Source organism: Bombina bombina, chromosome 2, assembly GCF_027579735.1.
Source record: "Bombina bombina isolate aBomBom1 chromosome 2, aBomBom1.pri, whole genome shotgun sequence".
Lineage (NCBI taxonomy): Eukaryota > Metazoa > Chordata > Amphibia > Anura > Bombinatoridae > Bombina > Bombina bombina.
In genome coordinates, this window is record NC_069500.1 from 1,017,765,333 (window position 1) to 1,017,784,966 (window position 19,634).

The following is a 19,634-nucleotide window of genomic DNA, read 5'->3' on the forward strand; positions in this document are numbered from 1 at the left end:
AAACATATAAATTTGCGAAGGCCGGGGCAAATTTAGCCCCCATGGCCGTCCCACAAATTTGGCGGTAGAAACTACCATCATGCATGAAATAATTATGCGAGAGCAGAAATCTCAAAACATCACCTATGTATTTTTTAGTTTCATATTCCAAACTTAATTCCCTCTCCAGAAAAAATTCTACTGCCTCTATACCTAGGTGTTGAGGTATTTAGGTATAAAGAGAGGAAATATCAACAACAAGCCACGTAAAATTTGGTTCCCAGACTGCAGTTTGTAAAGTACGTAAAAAAAGATGAGAGCTATCTTTAAGATATGACAGCTGCTTAGTGGCCAAGGGCTGCAATATACTATCTAACCATGCCCCCAAAGGCACAAACAAAGACCCCACCCCAGAAACAATGGGTCTTCCTGGGGGGTGGGTGAGGTCCTTGTCAAACTAAAATTGGAAGGCCATCTAGACACCCGTGCAGTCCCCCAAATTCTGAGTCTCAGAGAACGCAAGGCTATTAAGTCTCTCAAAAACAACGATAATATAGTAATTAGAAACTCAGACAAGGGGGGCAGAATTTTTGTCCTAGATAAAGAGTATTATTTTTCCGAAGCTCAGAAACAATTATCTGATAACAAAGTTTATCAGAAGCTTAAAGATAACCCTACTTTAAAATTTAAAGAAGAGCTTAAAAAACTGGTATTTGAATGAATACGCTTAGGAGTACTTAGAGACTCTGATATAGAGACTTTGGTCCCACAAAATCCTTTAATTCCTATCTTTTACCATGTCGCCAAGGTTCACAAGGCATAGAGGCAGTAGAATTTTTTCTGGAGAGGGAATTAAGTTTGGAATATGAAACTAAAAAATACATAGGTGATGTTTTGAGATTTCTGCTCTCGCATAATTATTTTATGCATGATGGTTGTTTCTACCGCCAAATTTGTGGGACTGTCATGGGGGCTAAATTTGCCCCGGCCTTTGAAAATTTATATGTTTCTTGGTGGGAGCAATCATACATTTACAGTACTCTAAATCCATGGTTGGAAGCTATTTTATTATTTGTTAGGTACATAGATGATCTTCTGATCATTATGAAAAAATCTTTTAATGAAACATTGTTCAAGGAGTTCATCAAATTTTTGGATAATAATTACATGAATCTAAGATTCACTGGAGTATTTGACCCCATAGAAGTGAGCTACTTAGATCTAACTTTACAGATTTGTGACAATAATATTGTTACAAAAACCTTTCGTAAGCCCACAGCCGGTAATACGATACTACATGCTAGTTCACAACATCCCAGCCACCTTATCAAAGCTATCCCCAGAGGACAATTTATAAGGCTAAAAAGAAATACACGTTCATTAGAAATCTATGAAAAACAATCTTTAGACCTGAAAAATAGATTAATTACTAGGGGATATAATGAACATAAATTAGAAAAATGTTGATATGAAATTAAGCAATACAACACTATTGAAAATATTAGTCCAGCCAAAGATGACACTTATAATGAATCTATAGTCTTCACAACAGAATTTACTGGTTAATATACTGAAATAGTTAAAATACTCAGGAAACATCTTCATGTACTTAAAGGGGATGAAGTACTGGCACCTTTAATTGAAAAGTGTAAATTTGTATCTAAAAAACCAAAGACTTTAGCCAGAAGTTTTTCCCCCAGTAATGTTATAAGAACATCAAAGATGACAGGTTCCATGTGGCTTAAGAAACAAGGTAATTTTAAATGCATGAGTAGGAATTGCAATATGTGTGTCTGTATTGGTCCAGGAAAACAATTTGTTAGTAGTTTTACTAAACAGAGTCACAACATTGATTTTTATGCAAATTGTGGCAGTACCTTTGCAGTTTATCTACTCACTTGCAACATCTATCAGTGCCAATACGTTGGCCAAACCTCAAGAGAGGTCAGAAAGAGATTTAGAGAGCACTCGAGGGATATTAAGAATTGCGTAAAAGAGTCGGCTATAGCCACTCATTTTAATGGTGAACATTTCACCAATATAGCAGACCTCACTATCCAGATTATAGATCTAGCTATTGTGCCCCAAGAGGAGGCAATAGGTATAAAATATTAGAAAGAAAATAAATCTTTTGGATTCTTCAATTAAAAACTAGAAATTCCTTGTGGGATGAACAGGGAATGCGATATTAATTTCTTTATCGATAATTAGCTCTTGATCTTGTTATTTCACAGATGTTAGCTTGTGTTGTAAGTTACTGTATGATTTATCTGTTAAAAAGAAAGGGCATCTTATTTACATGTATTACAACATAGGTAGCACTAGTTAGAGTCCACCATCAGGTTTCTTTATTACATCTTACTCGTTTAAAAATTGTCTTACATTTAATATGTTCAATATGCCTTACAGTCACACCTTATGTCTATCATGATACTCATATAATATGATTGTCCTAAAGATAAGATATTTATCTTATCTTTAGTTAAGGTCTAAGTCAGACCTTAACTATTCTTATGGTTGATTACTTTGTAGGAATTCTGAAGAATTTGAGGGTTTAAACCACCAAGGTTTTTTTAAAAAAAAAGTTTATTATCCATTTATATCTAAAAAAAATCCAAAGTTCTGTAATAATAATAATAATAATAATAATAATAATAATATTTTTTAAGCTTTATTAAATTGTCAATTAATGATGGTCATTCACAAAAGTTCAATAAATCAAGATACTAAAGCGAAGTAAACTGTTTTCTTCTGTATGTAACTGGCAGATAAGAAAGTGTAAATGTTTCATGCTGGGAACAGCTTGGTGATGTGAGTTGAAAATGATAATTGATATAATGTCTTACTGCATCTGACCCCAGTAAGCCTTTGAAGACTAAATTAGCTTGATATATAGTTTAGAGAAATATCCTCTTCACATACCTATGAAATCCATACCTTTGCTAGAATCCATTAATCACAAAGACAAGGTTATTTTAAATATTTCAAAACACCAGGGGTCTAAATATTTTATTAATAGTCCTGAATGAGGTATAAATCTCTTAAAAAGATTATCATATTTTGTAGCTCTGGATGTTTCAGATTTACTTTATTCTGCTTAATTATGAGGAACAGTAATATATGCTAAAATGTTTATTTAGGAGGTACATAAAGTCATTTTGAAAGCATATGAGTACTGACAGATGAGACATTTTTTTCATATTAAAATGTTTAAACGAGGGAACTTTGGCTGTAAACTATTATGGATGTCTTTCTGATATGGATCACATAGTTAATGGATCATAATGACCACATCTTTAACATCTTTCATCAGATGCCAGTGAAGAGAGATACCATAACTCAAGAGCTATGTGCTCTGGATGATAAGACGGTGCTTTGATCAGTTTGTGTACCAGCATGGTCCTCCATTCTTGATTGTAAGTGAAATATTTTTATTAATAGGAACATACAATTAAAAATATAACTGTTCTTAAAGGGACAGTATAGACCAATTTTCATATAATTGCATGCAATAGACACTACTATAAAGAATAATATGCACAGATACTGATCTAAAAATCCAGTATAAAACCTTTTAAAAGCTTACTTAGAAGCTCTCCGTTTAGCATTGTTGAAAAGGTTAGGCTGGGGCACCCACTGAAATGGGCTGCAAAGCAAAAAAGAACAGAAACCACCCCCCCCTGCATATGAAAAGACCCTTTACACTAACAGGAGCAAGCTGGAATAAGTAGACAACAGTCTACTTCTAAAACTTTGGGGCTTGGTTAGGAGTCTGAAAATCAGCACAATGTTATTTAAAAATAAGCAAAACTATACATTGTTACAAAAACACTCACAGATGAGCTATATAAATGGATCATCTACAAAACATTTATGAAAATAACAATCTAGTGTACAATGTCCTTTTAAGCATGACACACTAAAAACTATTCATATCTTTATCAAAACATTATTAAAGGGATATGAAATTCAAAATGTTCCTTTCATGATTCAAAAAAGAGCATGCAATTTTTAAGCAACTTTCTAATTTACTTCTGTTACTAAATTGTTTTCTACTGTATCTTTTTGTTGAAAAGCAGGAATGTAAGCTCAGGAGCATGCACATGTCTTGCAAGAGCAATAGATCGTAGCACTATTTCCTGCCATGTAGTGCTCCAGACACCTACCTAGGTATCACACTGGGTGAGCCAATGACAAGGTGCATATATGTGCAGCCGCTAATCAGCAGCTAGCTACCAGATGTGCATTAATGATCCTGAGCCTACCTTCAACAAAGGATACCAGGAAGAATAGAAGTAAATTGGAAAGTTGTTTCAAATTGCATGCTCCATCTGAATCATGAAAAAGTAATTTTGACTTTACTGTCCCTTTGAGTCAATGTTATTGTATATGCAGAATATATACTGTACATCAGCCATTAATCACTGAACTGCAAAACATTTAACAAAATAAATGCTTCAAAATCTTTTCAAATTTCAAAAGTGTTAATCAGTAATAAACTACTGGTATGTTAATGTTGATTAAGACAAAGGGGCCTATCTATCAAGCTCCGAATGGAGCTTGAGGGCCTGTGTATCTGGCGAGCCTGCAGGCTCGCCAGAAACAGCAGTTATGAAGCAGCGGTCTAAAGACCGCGGCTCCATAACCCTGTTCACCTGCTCTGAGCAGGCGGACACACATCACCGGAGGTTTTGCCTGCATTTACATTGCACAAGCCAATGCTTGTGCAATGCTGCTTCCTGTTCGAGAGCAACCAATCACCCACGAGCAGGGGCTTTCAATCATTTCATACATCCTGATCAGACCAGGATGATTGAAATGCGACACACTTTACGTGACAGAGAGGTTAAGTAGTGCAGCCTTAAGAACTCAGCTTAATAAAAGGGGCCTGAAGCCTCTACCTTCTGCAAAATAGCCTTTTCCCTTCAATGCAGGGATGGGGAACCTTGGCCCTCCAAATGTTTCAGAACTACATTTCCCATGATGCTCAACTGGACTTCAGAGTACCTAAGCATCATGGGTAATGTAGTTCGTAAACATCAGGAGTGCCAAGGTTCACCATCCCTGCTTTACAGTAACAGTTTAAACCACATGAATGAATGAAGCAACCCAATTTTTGTGTTATTTGAACTTGTATATTCTTAAAAGGGTTGCTTGTTTTGCTATTTCATTAGGATACAGCAACATTAGGTATTTTTGCACTTGCTTGAATTAGAATACACATGTCTAAAATAAAGTTTAAGATTAGAATTTATTCAATCAACTTTAATTACAAGTCCATCTATGATCTTTTTTAATGATTATGTCTCTCTAATGAAATGCTTAAAAATATACCACAGACAATATATCTTTCATAAAGAAAGTTTTTAAGGGTTTGGATCATATTTACTAGGCTGTGAAATGCTATAATACATATCTAATCCCAAGCTGTAAAATGGAAGGCACTGGCAGGTATCTGAAAACAGAATTATTTAATGTATGTGCCATAATGTATTACATTGCAACTCAGAATACAAAAGGGGTCTAAGGAATACTCAATCCAATAAAAAAAGCACAAGGCAGAAAATCCCTTTTCATATTTACAGCTGACGAATGAAATATAGATAGATAAATGCACATTTTTTTTTCACTATTCATAATTTTAACTTCTGACTGGGACAAAGGGAATTGATAATACTCTGATCATAGTGCAGTTTGATAAATATACAGTCAACTTAAAAGCACATATATTACACAAGTTTATCGACAAGCATCTCTCAAATTTCTATCTGAAGCAAAAAATACATCAGGAACCAATCACTCAAGGCTTCACATTCATGTTACACTACGTCTGTTTACATTAAATCCTACTGAACACTGATTGAGTCTAGAAGACACTCATGAGAGAATTGTTCACTTGAAATTGTAATGTTTTCCATTAATAGATAGTGATTAATGAGAACACGTAAGTTTGTCCTTACTTAGGTTTGAATAAACTGTGAATGATTTTTTATGTAAGCTGTGGAATTCCTTACCAAAACTATGTAGCAATAAAAACTATGGGTCAGCGTCTATGAAAGAAAGGCTAGACACACATAAATCTTGTCTTTTTTGTTATTTTACACCAAATATTACTATACATCTCTCCATGTGGTAGATCCAGACTTCCCAAGATCAGTTTATGTCCTTAGGGTAAAAATAAAAATGAATGAATAAGTTTTGTCACTACTAAGTAATCGCAGAATCATTAATCCACGTGTACAGCTGGCTGATGACAGACTACACAGTTAATGATGTCATTTGTCATTCAATGTTAAACCAGCTAATTATTGACTTCACCAAACCATAATTGACAGTTGGCAATTCACACTTAGTTGAAGATGGTGATATAAGATGTAGTATTACAGGGATGTTAAACTTCCAGGATTCAGACACAGCATGCAAATTTAAACAACTCTAAAATGTACTTCTATTTTCCAAATGTGCGCAGCATGCAAGCAATTTTAAGGTACAAGGGCATATTTATCAAGCTCCGTTCTGATGCGGAAGACAGAAAATTGACACACGGAATTTATCGATGTGCAGCGGACATGATCCACTATATCGGATCATGTCCACTCGCACCAAAATAAATAGACCACACAGTGCCTTAAAAACAGCATATTTTGATTTGTATTCGGTGTAATATTACATTTTAAATATACCCTGTGTCCCCCATTGCAACCTCTTACAAAGCAGAGAGCACTCATTATTTCTATGAAAGAAAGCTGGTTACTCGCAGGGACAGCCTATTTTCATTGATAACTGCACCAAGACTGTCCAAATGAGGCTAAACGTGGTTTTTAACATTTTTGGCGGAAAACTTTGACCATCGGTCCCTTAGGTCCTGATGATAAAAGATTCTCCTGCTTGGAAAAAAATTGTAGTGCAGACTTCACAAAAGCTCAACTCACTGAATGTTAAAAAAAAAAAAGGGCGGAACCCTCCAGCACTGTTAGATCTCCCTGTGCCAATATAACACAGCATGGTATGAGAGTTTTGTTACACTTACACTTTGGGCTTTGTATGTTATATTAATTAACACTACTAATTTTGTATTTTCTGTTTTAATACAGTTTGCGCTTTAGTTTTGCACTTTCTCTTTTAGCCTTTAATACATTTAGATTTAGATCTAGCAGTGGTTTTACAAATTCTTATTATGTTTTGAAAGTTTATGTGTTACTTCAGCAAATTAGGATCATACTTTCTATATTTTAGAATATCTTTTACAAATTACATTACACTTAATATTTGCTCAATTGTAAACTAAAAATGACAGCTTAAGAAAGTGGGAGGGACAGAGGAGTTCCCAGGCATGAGCAGTGGAGTTCCCAGGGTATGTCTGAAGCTCTCTCACAATTCTTGTGTAGTGCTGTGAGCATTTTACACTAGCTGGTCTCACTGAATTGCTGTATGCAAGTGAATTTTGCTCAAAATTCACAGCATCATACAGAAGCAAACTCATAAATGTACAGATATTATATCAGACACACAGCAGTATGTATAGAGCAGAGGGAGGAAACACGTGTGTGATTAAAGGGAAAGCTGCCACCATCACCTCTGTGCTTGTAATGTTAGCAGGAGCTGCCAGATGTAGTGAGATCAGCCTCCCTGTCCTACATGTATACATGCCACAAAAGGCTACAAGTCTTTCTGGCCATGAAAGGGTTAACACACACACACTGACTAATGCCTTATTCAGGCTGCAGACCTCTCGCTCCATGTGTAAAGGAATAGTGTATGATAACTTACAAACTGCACGGATCTCCCTCCCCCTCTCTCCTTACTACGGCATTCTGAATACTTTACAAACAGCTCTTCCAAACGATTTCAGCAGGATCAGCTTGTGTCTACAGAATGCTTACCGGGAGGACAGAGGGGAAGTGAGAGCCATGCCCAGTGTAACAGTCAGGGAGAAAAGGCCGAGGTGAGGGGTTGTAATTTACATGTATTTTCAATTACACAGACAGCTCCAGCATGGAGGCTGGATGTAAGGACACTAGCTAGGGAATGTAAGAAAAAAAGCCTTGCTCTGAAGCTAGTGGGTATTACGTATGTATTCTTTTTCAGTCAGAAGATTGCAAACTTTAGCATAATTTTTAGAAGCTTTAGCAGCAAAATTGCTAATACATGTGAATTGCAAACTGTATCTTCTTTGAATTCTTTATTTAAATAGCCCATATTGTTTTGTGTGTATAATGTCCCTTTAACCTCTCTCTCCCCTGTGAAATTCTGTATCCCAGAGAGCCTCATTATTTTCTATGGAAGGCATCTCTCATCTATCTGGGACTTCCAGGTTCAGTCCTGTAAAGTTTTCACTAATATTTCTCACCATACTAGAGTATGTTTAATTATCAAGCGCATAGAAAGTAATGAAGCTCTCTCTGAAACTGAAGCTGTCAGTTTTTCGGTTTTATATTAAATAGAAGAAATACAAAGTGCAATGTAATATGTAAAAGATACACATAAATATACAAAGTATAAGACTAATTTACACAGAAACTCTCAAAGCATTTGCGAAGATCTTAATCCTAAATACACTGCTGTATACAAAATAAAATACAAAAAAGTGCAAACTTTAAATGTAATAAAACATAATCTAAAGTGTAAAGCAAAATAAAATAAAAAGCATAAAGTGCAAATGCAGCAGAACTGTCATGTCATGCAGTGCTATATTGCACTGGGCTTGTCTCTCATTCACATAAAGCAATGCAGGGAGCGTCCCTTGGAGAAGTATAGCAAAATCTGCCTTTTTTAAATTTTACTAGAGATCTCACACTATCTGAGCAGAGAGCTTTATATCATCAGGTCTTTTCATTATGCAATTGTTGATTAAGCAATTCTGCTGTTTTTAATGGTCCTTTGATGCTAAAAGTTAAACTAAGTTAATGTCATGTTTATCAGTATTTGGACTTCTATGTACCTTTAAATAAACAATATTATCAATATAGGCCTATAATTTTGCACTCATATTACAAATCCAAAGTTATTTTTTTCACACTAAGCTTCAGGTCTTTAATGTGGGATTTTGGATTGTGCTCAAGCACAACACTTAACTCTCTACTTGTAAAATGAGCACAATGATCACGCTCATATTACTCCCTGCACTGTCCATTAAAAGTATAGGGAGCGCTAAAGAATTTCAGTGATGTTAAGAAGCTCTGGTAAAAACAAAATTAACCATCCCTTTGTAATACCAGTTGCTGCATTATTCTTAGAGTGAGACCAATCTAAAGCTAACGCAACCTGTACTGACGATTGCACTATACTTAGCCTACGTAATCTAGCCCATAAAGAGGGGAAATCTGCAGATGGTCATCAGACATGCTGCATTATTAACCCTTGGGGGGCATTAAATAGGAAACGTTACAATAAATATAATCAAAAAAACCAAGTAAAAAGGGCTATTCACAGCAGTCCCATAGTTGGAGGTCACAAACAATTTGTGGGTGCTCTGCACGTCTGCATTAAGAAAATAACCAGCAAATTCTGAAGGAATGTTTAGCAATATGATACAATCAAAGACTGTTCTAAACATTTTAATGCAATTTTTAAATTAGTAGAGGATCAAGCCGTTAACATTCTTAGTGCTTAATACCTGAAAAGTTGGCAGCAATAAAACAAGAAGAATTCTTTAGTTAAAACGGATTTATCAAGCTAATAAAATGGGCCAAAATGCAATTTATTCTCACCATGTATATATATATATAATTGAAACAATGACTGTACTGACATGAATTACAAACAGAACCTTAGCAAGAAACAATGTAACTCCTAACAAGTGTTGTCAGAACCTTTTTTAGACAAAATACATGGAAGAATGACAACAAATGACAGGTGACAGGTAACAGGTGAAGCTGACCACAAGCAGACAATCATTGCTATGCCACATGTGGATAGAAATTTAGCATAAAAATGTTCACTTTGGGTTAACATAAAAAGAGGATCATGGCATATATCCATGCTATAACAGCAGGTAAAACTGTATACCGTACCTATATAATGAAAAACTCACTAAAGGTCTTTCAGTTCTGAAACTCAGTTTCTCACGTTTGAAAATAACCCCTGCAGTTTTCACACAAGTAAGTAACATCCTATTATAACTTAATAAACCCATAACAACACAAATAACATACCCGTATGGCTTCGTATATGAACTCGAAGTGTTCCATTGCTAGCAAATTTCTGACCACAGTATGGACAAATCTTCTCTTTTTCTCCTGTATGTGTCTGCAATAACATGCCAAATATTACTCAATTATATAAGTAAAGAAAATACAGCATCATTTATTTACTATTGTTCAAATTATTATGAATAATTATTTACACTGTTCACAAATCTTTTGCTTTATCACATAATACAATGAGAACATTAATCATTGCTGTCAATAATGTTAGATATTTCTATGGGTCTTTTCTGTACGGTAATTCTTTTCCAAAATAAAATCTTTTCACAATATGAATTGCTGGATTTAATATCACAAAGAGGCTTCCTTGATCACAGAAAAAAAAATGTAGTTGAAAACATCTTTCACTGCTCTGCAATTTTTGCAAGTGAAATAAAGTATTTGACTGTTTTAATAATTGTGCCTCTAATTCACAATATATTATTTGCTTAGTAAAATAAATAAATGAATTAAAAGTAAAATAAATAAAATAACATGAAATTCACTTCTTATTTCAGAGTTACTGTTAGAGAGCTATTTAACAATGTTTAAAGAGAAGGTAAACTTTACAAAGCTACAAATAAGCAAGTTATTAAAAGCCACATTTAAAACTAAATTTTATTCATGATTTTTTCTATATTTGCCTATTATAAAAGTTATTACTGCTATTGTGTCTATATGTATTGCCCTCTTCCTCTGCCTGTACCCAATGTGTTTTTTTATTTTTTTTATGACATTTCCACCATCCTCCAATAGAGAGCCGTCCCTTTTGGCATCTATTATGAAAGGACATATGCGCCTTTCCCTAAATGAGCATGGGGCTCATTGTCAGTTGGATCCTAGACTATGAGCATGTTAATTTTTTGCGCATGGGCTTTCTGAAAATGTTTTTTTTTTTTTCTTTTAATAAAGCATTATTCACTTGCAAAACAAGCTTGTTGACACATGGGAATCATGCTCTCTACATGCTGTTGCTCAATCGCTAACATCCGCTCCAATCGTAAACAATTAATGTTGTGATTCATTATTTACATTGGAGCAGATGAGGAGCGATTGTGCATGCGTGTTATTAATAGTATCCTAAGATCATATGATTCAATCCTCAAACATTAATGCATTCTTTTTCCTTGATACAGTATTTGTTCTTCATCAGTAGATGTTAATTTAAAGGGTCTTGATACGAGGGTTTACATGGTTTTTCACATTAAAAATATAAATATATTGTCATTATATCATTTATTCTAAAAATAATATAATGCATTCTTTAAATTCTTTGTAAAAAAACATATAATAATAATAATACATTAATAATATAATTCTATTTAAAGTCCTTGATTATCTTCCAACATGTTACTGACTAAATAAAGATTATCTGTAAGTAAAAAAAACTGTCTAACAATGTAAACCTAATGTTTAACACATTAGAAGAAAGAAAATAAAAATAGTTCACAATTGTACTTTACTTCCAAAATCTACAATTTACTGACAACCAGTGATTTAGTAATGTATTCAAATTTTCTTATTTGATGGAAGCATGATCTTTTCTGTTAAATTTACAAAAGACATCTACTCTTTTCTCTGCCGCTGAACCGTTACGCACATGGTACATATTACAATCTAGTGCGAAAGTTAAAGGGATATTTTTTCCTCATTTGAACAGTTACATATTTTTCAGTGCCTGACACAAGGGATATAAACATTAAATCTGTCTTGATTAGGACAGGGTCAATTTGATTTATATTCTGCAGTTCCATTATAGAATTTAAATATGACGTTTCATCTAAATGTTAGAAAAATAAATAAATACAAAGTATATCAAAAGGTTTCCTGGAGGAATCAGTAACACAACCAAGATTTTCTAGAGTTTCATGATATATTCAAAAAAATATTGACCATGACAGCGCAGTAAATGTTAGATATATTACAACACAGAAAATGTTCTACAATCTGTTCAATGTGATTCTTTGATCAAACTAAAATAAGCATATTCATTTTTTTAGTTAAAAAACAAACGTTTTTTCAACTGTACTACAAAAGAGTATTTGTCTTATGAACTAGAAACAAAATGAATACACATTAAAAATATGTTATATTTAAAAATGAATATTTATTTAAGTATGTTTTTATTTTTTCCTGATACAATGGGAGCATTTACCAAATAAAAATGTAAAAAACTCACATAAAAAATAAATGAAAAAAATCTCATAGCAGTCTTTGGGCAAGATTACAAGTCACGCGCTATGGTCAATTTCCATTGCGCAGGTATTACAAGTCTTGAAAAATCGCAATTGCGAACGCGCATTTGCCTTTTACGCAATAATTCTTTCCGCGCTAGAAGAGCTGTAGTTAACAAAGTTAACAATTTTGCGCAACATAAAACTTTTAAGAAACACTTCCAAAATACATTATGAAGTACAGTTACACTCATTAACACTGTCTAATAAAAATTATTTGAAAAAAAAATATTGCACACAAAAGTTATAAGGGATCAAAGATAGGAGCTCTCGGGTGTTAGAAAAAAAAAAAAAGTTGACGCAAGGATTTTACACTGACATATATATACATACATAGAGAAACATGGATTTATATGTATAGCAAAATGTTTAACTATGGAAACATTTCACATTACAATCTTATGCACATTAAACAATATCTCAGATGTATTTTCAAAGAGATAATCACATATAGATCTCAAGATACCTAGACATATATATATATATATATATATTTCTATACATATCTCACAATAAATAGATATATCAGTTCAAAAATCATCACATATATAGAGAAAAAATTATATATAAATATATAGAACATATTCCGTTGTTCTATATTTTTGAAATATTCGCATTTTCATGCACACTTTGCAAGGAGAAAACGTCATGGGCTTTGCAGCAAAATATTAGGATTTTAGTGAAGGGGGTTTCTATTTGTCTTTTATTTATACTTCTATGGGGAATATGTGAACTTGCACGCAATTTGGCTGTTTGCATTACGTGGCTTAACGCTGCACAATCCCAAATGCAAAAAAGCCATAACTCGCCCAGTGTTTTCACAACTGATTTGTCAAGCAACTTGTAATCTTGCCCTTTGGATATAATTTAAATACACACCAATATAACTATGAAAGGTTCTGCCAAATGCTCATATAGGCCCAATTAATTTAGTGAATTTTGAATTTACTTTGGGCTAGATTACAAGTGGAGCAGTTTGCGGACGCACGATAAATGACCAGCCATTACAAGTGGTCAGATCACTGGTTAATTTTATAAATGTCCAAAAAATGCCCCCAAAATCAAGTGTGATATATTTTATAAGAAAATAAATGGCTAGATTACGAGTTTTGCGTTATGGGTAAAAAAGCAGCGTTATTGCTCTTTTTCACTACCACTGGTATTACGAGTCTTGCAAGTATAACTGTACCGCACATTTTTTTGGAACGTAACGCAACGTAACTACCGCAGCTTTCAAAAAGTCTTTTTTCAATGTGACTTCCATAGCGCCGATATTACGAGTTTGCCTGTTTGGGCAAAAAGTGAGCGGTACAGCCAATACCGTCAAGATCGATACCGTAAACTGAAAGTCAGTAGTTTTACGCTACAAAGCTGTAACAGAAAACTAAAGTGTTGCAAAGTACACTAACACCCATAAACTACCTATTAACCCCTAAACCGAGGCCCTCCCGCATCGCAAACACTAAAATAAAATTATTAACCCCTAATCTGCCGCTCCAGACATCGCCGCCACTATAATAAACATATTAACCCCTAAACTGCCGTATTCCTGCATCACAAAGACTAGTTAAATATTATTAACCCCTAATTTGCTGCCCCCAAAATCGCCGCCACTATACTAAAGTTATTAACCCCTTAACCTAACCATAAGTCTAACCCTAACCCTAACACCCACTAACTTTAACATCATTAAAATAAATCTAAATAAAAATTACAATTAATACCTAAATAATTCCTATTTAATCTAAATACTTACCTATAAAATAAACCCTAAGCTAGCTACAATATAAGTAATAGTTACATTGTAGCTATCTTAGGTTTTATTTTTATTTCACAGTTAAGTTTGTATTTATTTTAACTAGGTAGACTAGTTAGTAAATATTTATTAACTATTTACTAACTACCTTGTTAAAATAAATACAAATTTACCTGTAAAATAAAACCTAACCTGAGTTACAATAACACCTAACCTTACACTACAATTAACTAAATTACACTAATTAAATACAATTAACTAAATTACAAAAAAACAAACACTAAATTACACAAAATAAAAAAGAAATGATCAAATATTTAAACTAATTACACCTAATCTAATAGCCCTATCAAAATAAAAAAGCCCCCCCAAAATAAAAAAAAACTAGCCTAAACTAAACTGCCAATAGCCCTTAAAAGGGTCTTTTGCGGGACATTGCCCAAAAGAAATCAGCTCTTTTACCTGTAAAAAAAAAAAAATAATACAACCACTCCCCCACAGTAAAACCCACCACCCACACAACCAACCACCCAAAGAAAATCCTATCTAAAAAACCTAAGCTCCCCATTGCCCTGAAAGGGGCATTTGGATGGGCATTGCCCTTAAAAGGGCATTTAGCTCATTTTCATCCCAAACCCTAAGCTAAAAATAAAACCCACGCAATAAACCCTTAAAAAAAACCTAACTCTAACCCCCGAAGATCCACTTACAGTTTTTGAAGACCTTACATCCATCCTCAACGAAGCGGCAGAAGTCTTCAGCGGAGCTGGCAGAAGTCTTCATCCAAGCGGGCCGAAGTCTTCATCCAAGCCGGCAGAAGTCTTCATCCAGATGGCATCCTCTATCTTCATCCATCCGGCGCGGAGCGGCTCCATCTTCAAGACATCCAGCGCGGAGCAGCCTCTTCTGACGACAGCTAATAAAGAATGAAGGTTCCTTTAAGGGACGTCATCCAAGATGGCCTCCCTTGAATTCCTATTGTCTCATAGAATTTTATCAGCCAATCGGAATTAAAGGTGAAAAAATTCTATTGGCTGATTAATTAGGGTTAGGTTTAGGGGTTTATAAATTTAGTATAGTGGGGCGACGTTGAGGGCGGAAGATTAGGGGTTAATAAGTGTACGTAGGTGGTGGCGACATTGAGGGTGGCAGTTTAGGGGTTAATAAGTGTAATGTAGGTGGCGACGATGTCGGGGCGGCAGATTAGGGGTTAATAAGTGTAATGTAGGTGTCGGCATGTAGGTGTCGGCGATGTTGTGGGCGGCAGATTAGGGATTAATAAGTGTAATGTAGGTGTCGTCATGTAGGTGTCGGCGATGTCGTGGGCAGCAGATTAGGGGTTAATAAATTTAATGTAGGTGGCGGCAACGTCGGGGGCGGCAGATTAGGGGTGTTTAGACTCGGGGTTTATGTTAGGGTGTAAACATAACTTTCTTTCCCCATAGGAATCAAGGCGGCTACGTCACGGAGTTTTACGCTCCTTTATTTCAGGTGTTAGGCTTTTTTTAGCCAGCTCTCCCCATTGATGTCTATGGGGAAATCGTGCACGAGCACGTAAAACCAGCTCAAAGCAGCACTGGTATTTGAGTGCGGTATGGAGCTGAATTTTGCTCAACACTCACATATTGCCTGCTAATGCCGGGTTTATGAAAACCTGTAATAGCAGTGCTATAGGGAGGTGAGCGGTGACAATAATTTGCTAGTAGAAAGATAGTAGCATCTTTATTTTTTAATAAAATAACTGCAAAAAGCAGTTGTTGGGGTATAAAGGGAATGGGTGTGGGGTGTTAGAAGAAAACATCACTGAAAAGTGCTCCCAGTAAATATATATGTATATGCTTATATACATACAGTATCTCACAAAAGTGAGTAGACCCCTAACATTTTTTTAAATATTTTATTATATCTTTTCATGTGACAACACTGAAGAAATTACACTTTGCTACAATGTAAAGTAGTGAGTGTACAACCTGTATAACAGTGTAAATTTACTGTACCCTTAAAATAACTCAACATATAGCCATTAATGTCTAAACCGTTGGCAACAAAAGTGAGTACACCACAAAGTGGAAATGTCCAAATTGGGCCCAATTAGCCATTTTCACTCCCCGGTGTCATGTGACTCGTTAGTGTTACAAGGTCTCAGGTGTGAATGGGGAGCAGATGTGTTAAATTTGGTGTTATCACTCTCACACTCTCTCATACTGGTCACTGGAATTTCAACATGGCACCTCATGGCAAAGAACTCTCTGAGGAACTGACAAAAAGAATTGTTCCTCCACATAAAGATGGCCTAGGCTATAAGAAGATCGCCAAGACCCTGAAACTAAGCTGCAGCACGGTGGGCAAGACCATACAGCAGTTTCACAGGACAGGTTCCACTCAGAACAGGCCTCGCCATGGTCGACCAAAGAAGTTGAGTACATGTGCTCAGCGTCATATCCAGAGGTCGTCTTTGGGAAATAGACGTATGAGTGCTGCCAGCATTGCTGCAGAGGTTGAAGGAGTGGGGGCTCAGCCTGTCAGTGTCAGGCCATACGCCGCACTCTGCATCAAATTTCTCTGCATGGCTGTCATCCCAGAAGGAAGCCTCTTCTAAAGATAATGCACAAGAAAGCCCGCAAACAGTTTGCTGAAGACAAGCAAACTAAGGACATGGATTACTGGAACCATGTCCTGTGGTCGGATGAGACCAAGATAAACTTAATTGGTTCAGATAGTGTCAAGCGTGTGACGGCAACCAGGTGAGGAGTACAAAGACAAGTGTGTCTTGACTACAGTCAAGCATGGTTGTGGGAGTGTCATGGTCTGGGCCTGCATGAGTGCTGCCAGCACTGGGGAGCTACAGTTCATTGAGGGAACCATGAATGCCAACATGTACTGTGACATACTGAAGCAGAGGCATGATCCCCTCCCTTCGGAGATGGGGCCGCAGGGCAGTATTCCAACATGATAACAACCCCAAACACACCTCCAAGACGACCACTGCCTTGCTAAAGCAGCTGAGGGTAAAGGTGATGGACTGGCCAAGCATGTCTCCAGACCCAAACCCTATTGAGCATCTGTGGGGCATCCTTAAATGGAAGGTGGGGGATCGCAAGGTCTCTAACATCCACCAGCTCTGTGATGTCGTCATGGAGGAGTCAGGAGTGGAAGAGTACTCCAGTGGCAACCTGTGTAGCTCTGTTGAACTCCATGCCCAAGAGGGTTAAGGCAGTGCTGGAAAATAATGGTGGCCACACAAAATATTGACACTTTAGGCCTAATTTGGACTTTTACACTTAGGGGTAGGGGTGTACTCACTTTTGTTGCCAACAGTTTAGACATTAATGGCTGTGTGTTGAGTTATTTTGAGGGGACAGCAAATTTACACTGCTATACAGGCTGTACACTCACTACTTTACATTGTAGCAAAGTGTCATTTCTTCAATGTTGTCACATGAAAAGATATAAAATATTTACAATAATGTGAGGGGTGTACTCACTTTTGTGAGATACTGTATATATTTATGTGTTAATACGTATATATACACATATTAACACATAATTATATATGTATATAATCATATACATATATATTTACACTTTGCTGCCATCCCTGCGCTACTTACCCCCTGTGCTGCGCAAGTTCTCTTGCCGTTTCTGATGGCAGCATTGGAGCCTATGGAAGTGTGCTCTTGTAAGCGCAATGCTTCCTAGCAATGCGAACACGAGTACGCATTTGCATTGCGCTCAACTTGTAATATGAGCGCACATTATCGTGCACTGGTATTATTACTATGTGGACCGCAAATATCGATTTCTCAAAAGCGATATTTAGCGCTCCACTTGTAATCTGGCCCTTTCTGTTTGGTCAAATAAAGGCTCTAATATCCAGTATGTGAAAGTATTCAGTGAAAAGCACATTGTTTCATGGAAATGTAAAAGTTCAAGATTTTGCCATCTGTTTCTATATACATACATATTTTCTGTATTTGCTAGGTGCTAAAAATGACAATACACTTTACAATGCGTGTTCCTAGAACTAGTTTGCTCAATGTAATAAATGAGAAAACAAACAAGGTTTCCCCACACTATTGCATGTGGGGCACATCATTTCCTCCATGGATTTTCTGTGCCTTTTAGCATCACTAAGCAGAAATGAGAAAAAACAGTTCTACACTTCCCGTTAGGTAATATTGCTTGCACGATAGCCTATTACCCCATAGAAGTCAATAGAGAAAAAAAGTGCAAAAAAAACAGAATTTATGTTTACCTGATAAATTTCTTTCTCCAACGGTGTGTCCGGTCCACGGCGTCATCCTTACTTGTGGGATATTCTCTTCCCCAACAGGAAATGGCAAAGAGCCCAGCAAAGCTGGTCACATGATCCCTCCTAGGCTCCGCCTACCCCAGTCATTCGACCGACGTTAAGGAGGAATATTTGCATAGGAGAAACCATATGGTACCGTGGTGACTGTAGTTAAAGAAAATAAAATATCAGACCTGATTAAAAAAACCAGGGCGGGCCGTGGGCCGGACACACCCTTGGAGAAAGAAATTTATAAGGTAAACATAAATTCTGTTTTCTCCAACATAGGTGTGTCCGGTCCACGGCGTCATCCTTACTTGTGGGAACCAATACCAAAGCTTTAGGACACGGATGAAGGGAGGGAGCAAATCAGGTCACCTAAATGGAAGGCACCACGGCTTGCAAAACCTTTCTCCCAAAAATAGCCTCAGAAGAAGCAAAAGTATCAAATTTGTAAAATTTGGTAAAAGTGTGCAGTGAAGACCAAGTCGCTGCCCTACATATCTGATCAACAGAAGCCTCGTTCTTGAAGGCCCATGTGGAAGCCACAGCCCTAGTGGAATGAGCTGTGATTCTTTCGGGAGGCTGCCGTCCGGCAGTCTCGTAAGCCAATCTGATGATGCTTTTAATCCAAAAAGAGAGAGAGGTAGAAGTTGCTTTTTGACCTCTCCTTTTACCTGAATAAACAACAAACAAGGAAGAAGTTTGTCTAAAATCCTTTGTAGCATCTAAATAGAATTTTAGAGCGCGAACAACATCCAAATTGTGCAACAAACGTTCCTTCTTTGAAACTGGTTTTGGACACAGAGAAGGTACGATAATCTCCTGGTTAATGTTTTTGTTAGAAACAACTTTTGGAAGAAAACCAGGTTTAGTACGTAAAACCACCTTATCTGCATGGAACACCAGATAAGGAGGAGAACACTGCAGAGCAGATAATTCTGAGACTCTTCTAGCAGAAGAAATCGCAACTAAAAACAAAACTTTCCAAGATAATAACTTAATATCAACGGAATGTAAGGGTTCAAATGGAACCCCCTGAAGAACTGAAAGAACTAAATTGAGACTCCAAGGGGGAGTCAAAGGTTTGTAAACAGGCTTGATTCTAACCAGAGCCTGAACAAAGGCTTGAACATCTGGCACAGCTGCCAGCTTTTTGTGAAGTAATACCGACAAGGCAGAAATCTGTC

General features: G+C 36.2%; 1 protein-coding gene across 1 annotated transcript in view; it reads right to left on the minus strand.

The window, feature by feature from the left end:
• PRDM5 (PR/SET domain 5) overlaps positions 1-19,634 on the minus strand; it is a 492,849-nt gene that overhangs the window by 174,476 nt on the left and 298,739 nt on the right. Inside the window, exon 13 of the mRNA XM_053703603.1 lies at positions 10,134-10,227. Within this exon, the coding sequence (XP_053559578.1) occupies positions 10,134-10,227 (94 nt within the window). The remainder of the gene's footprint in view (positions 1-10,133; positions 10,228-19,634) is intronic.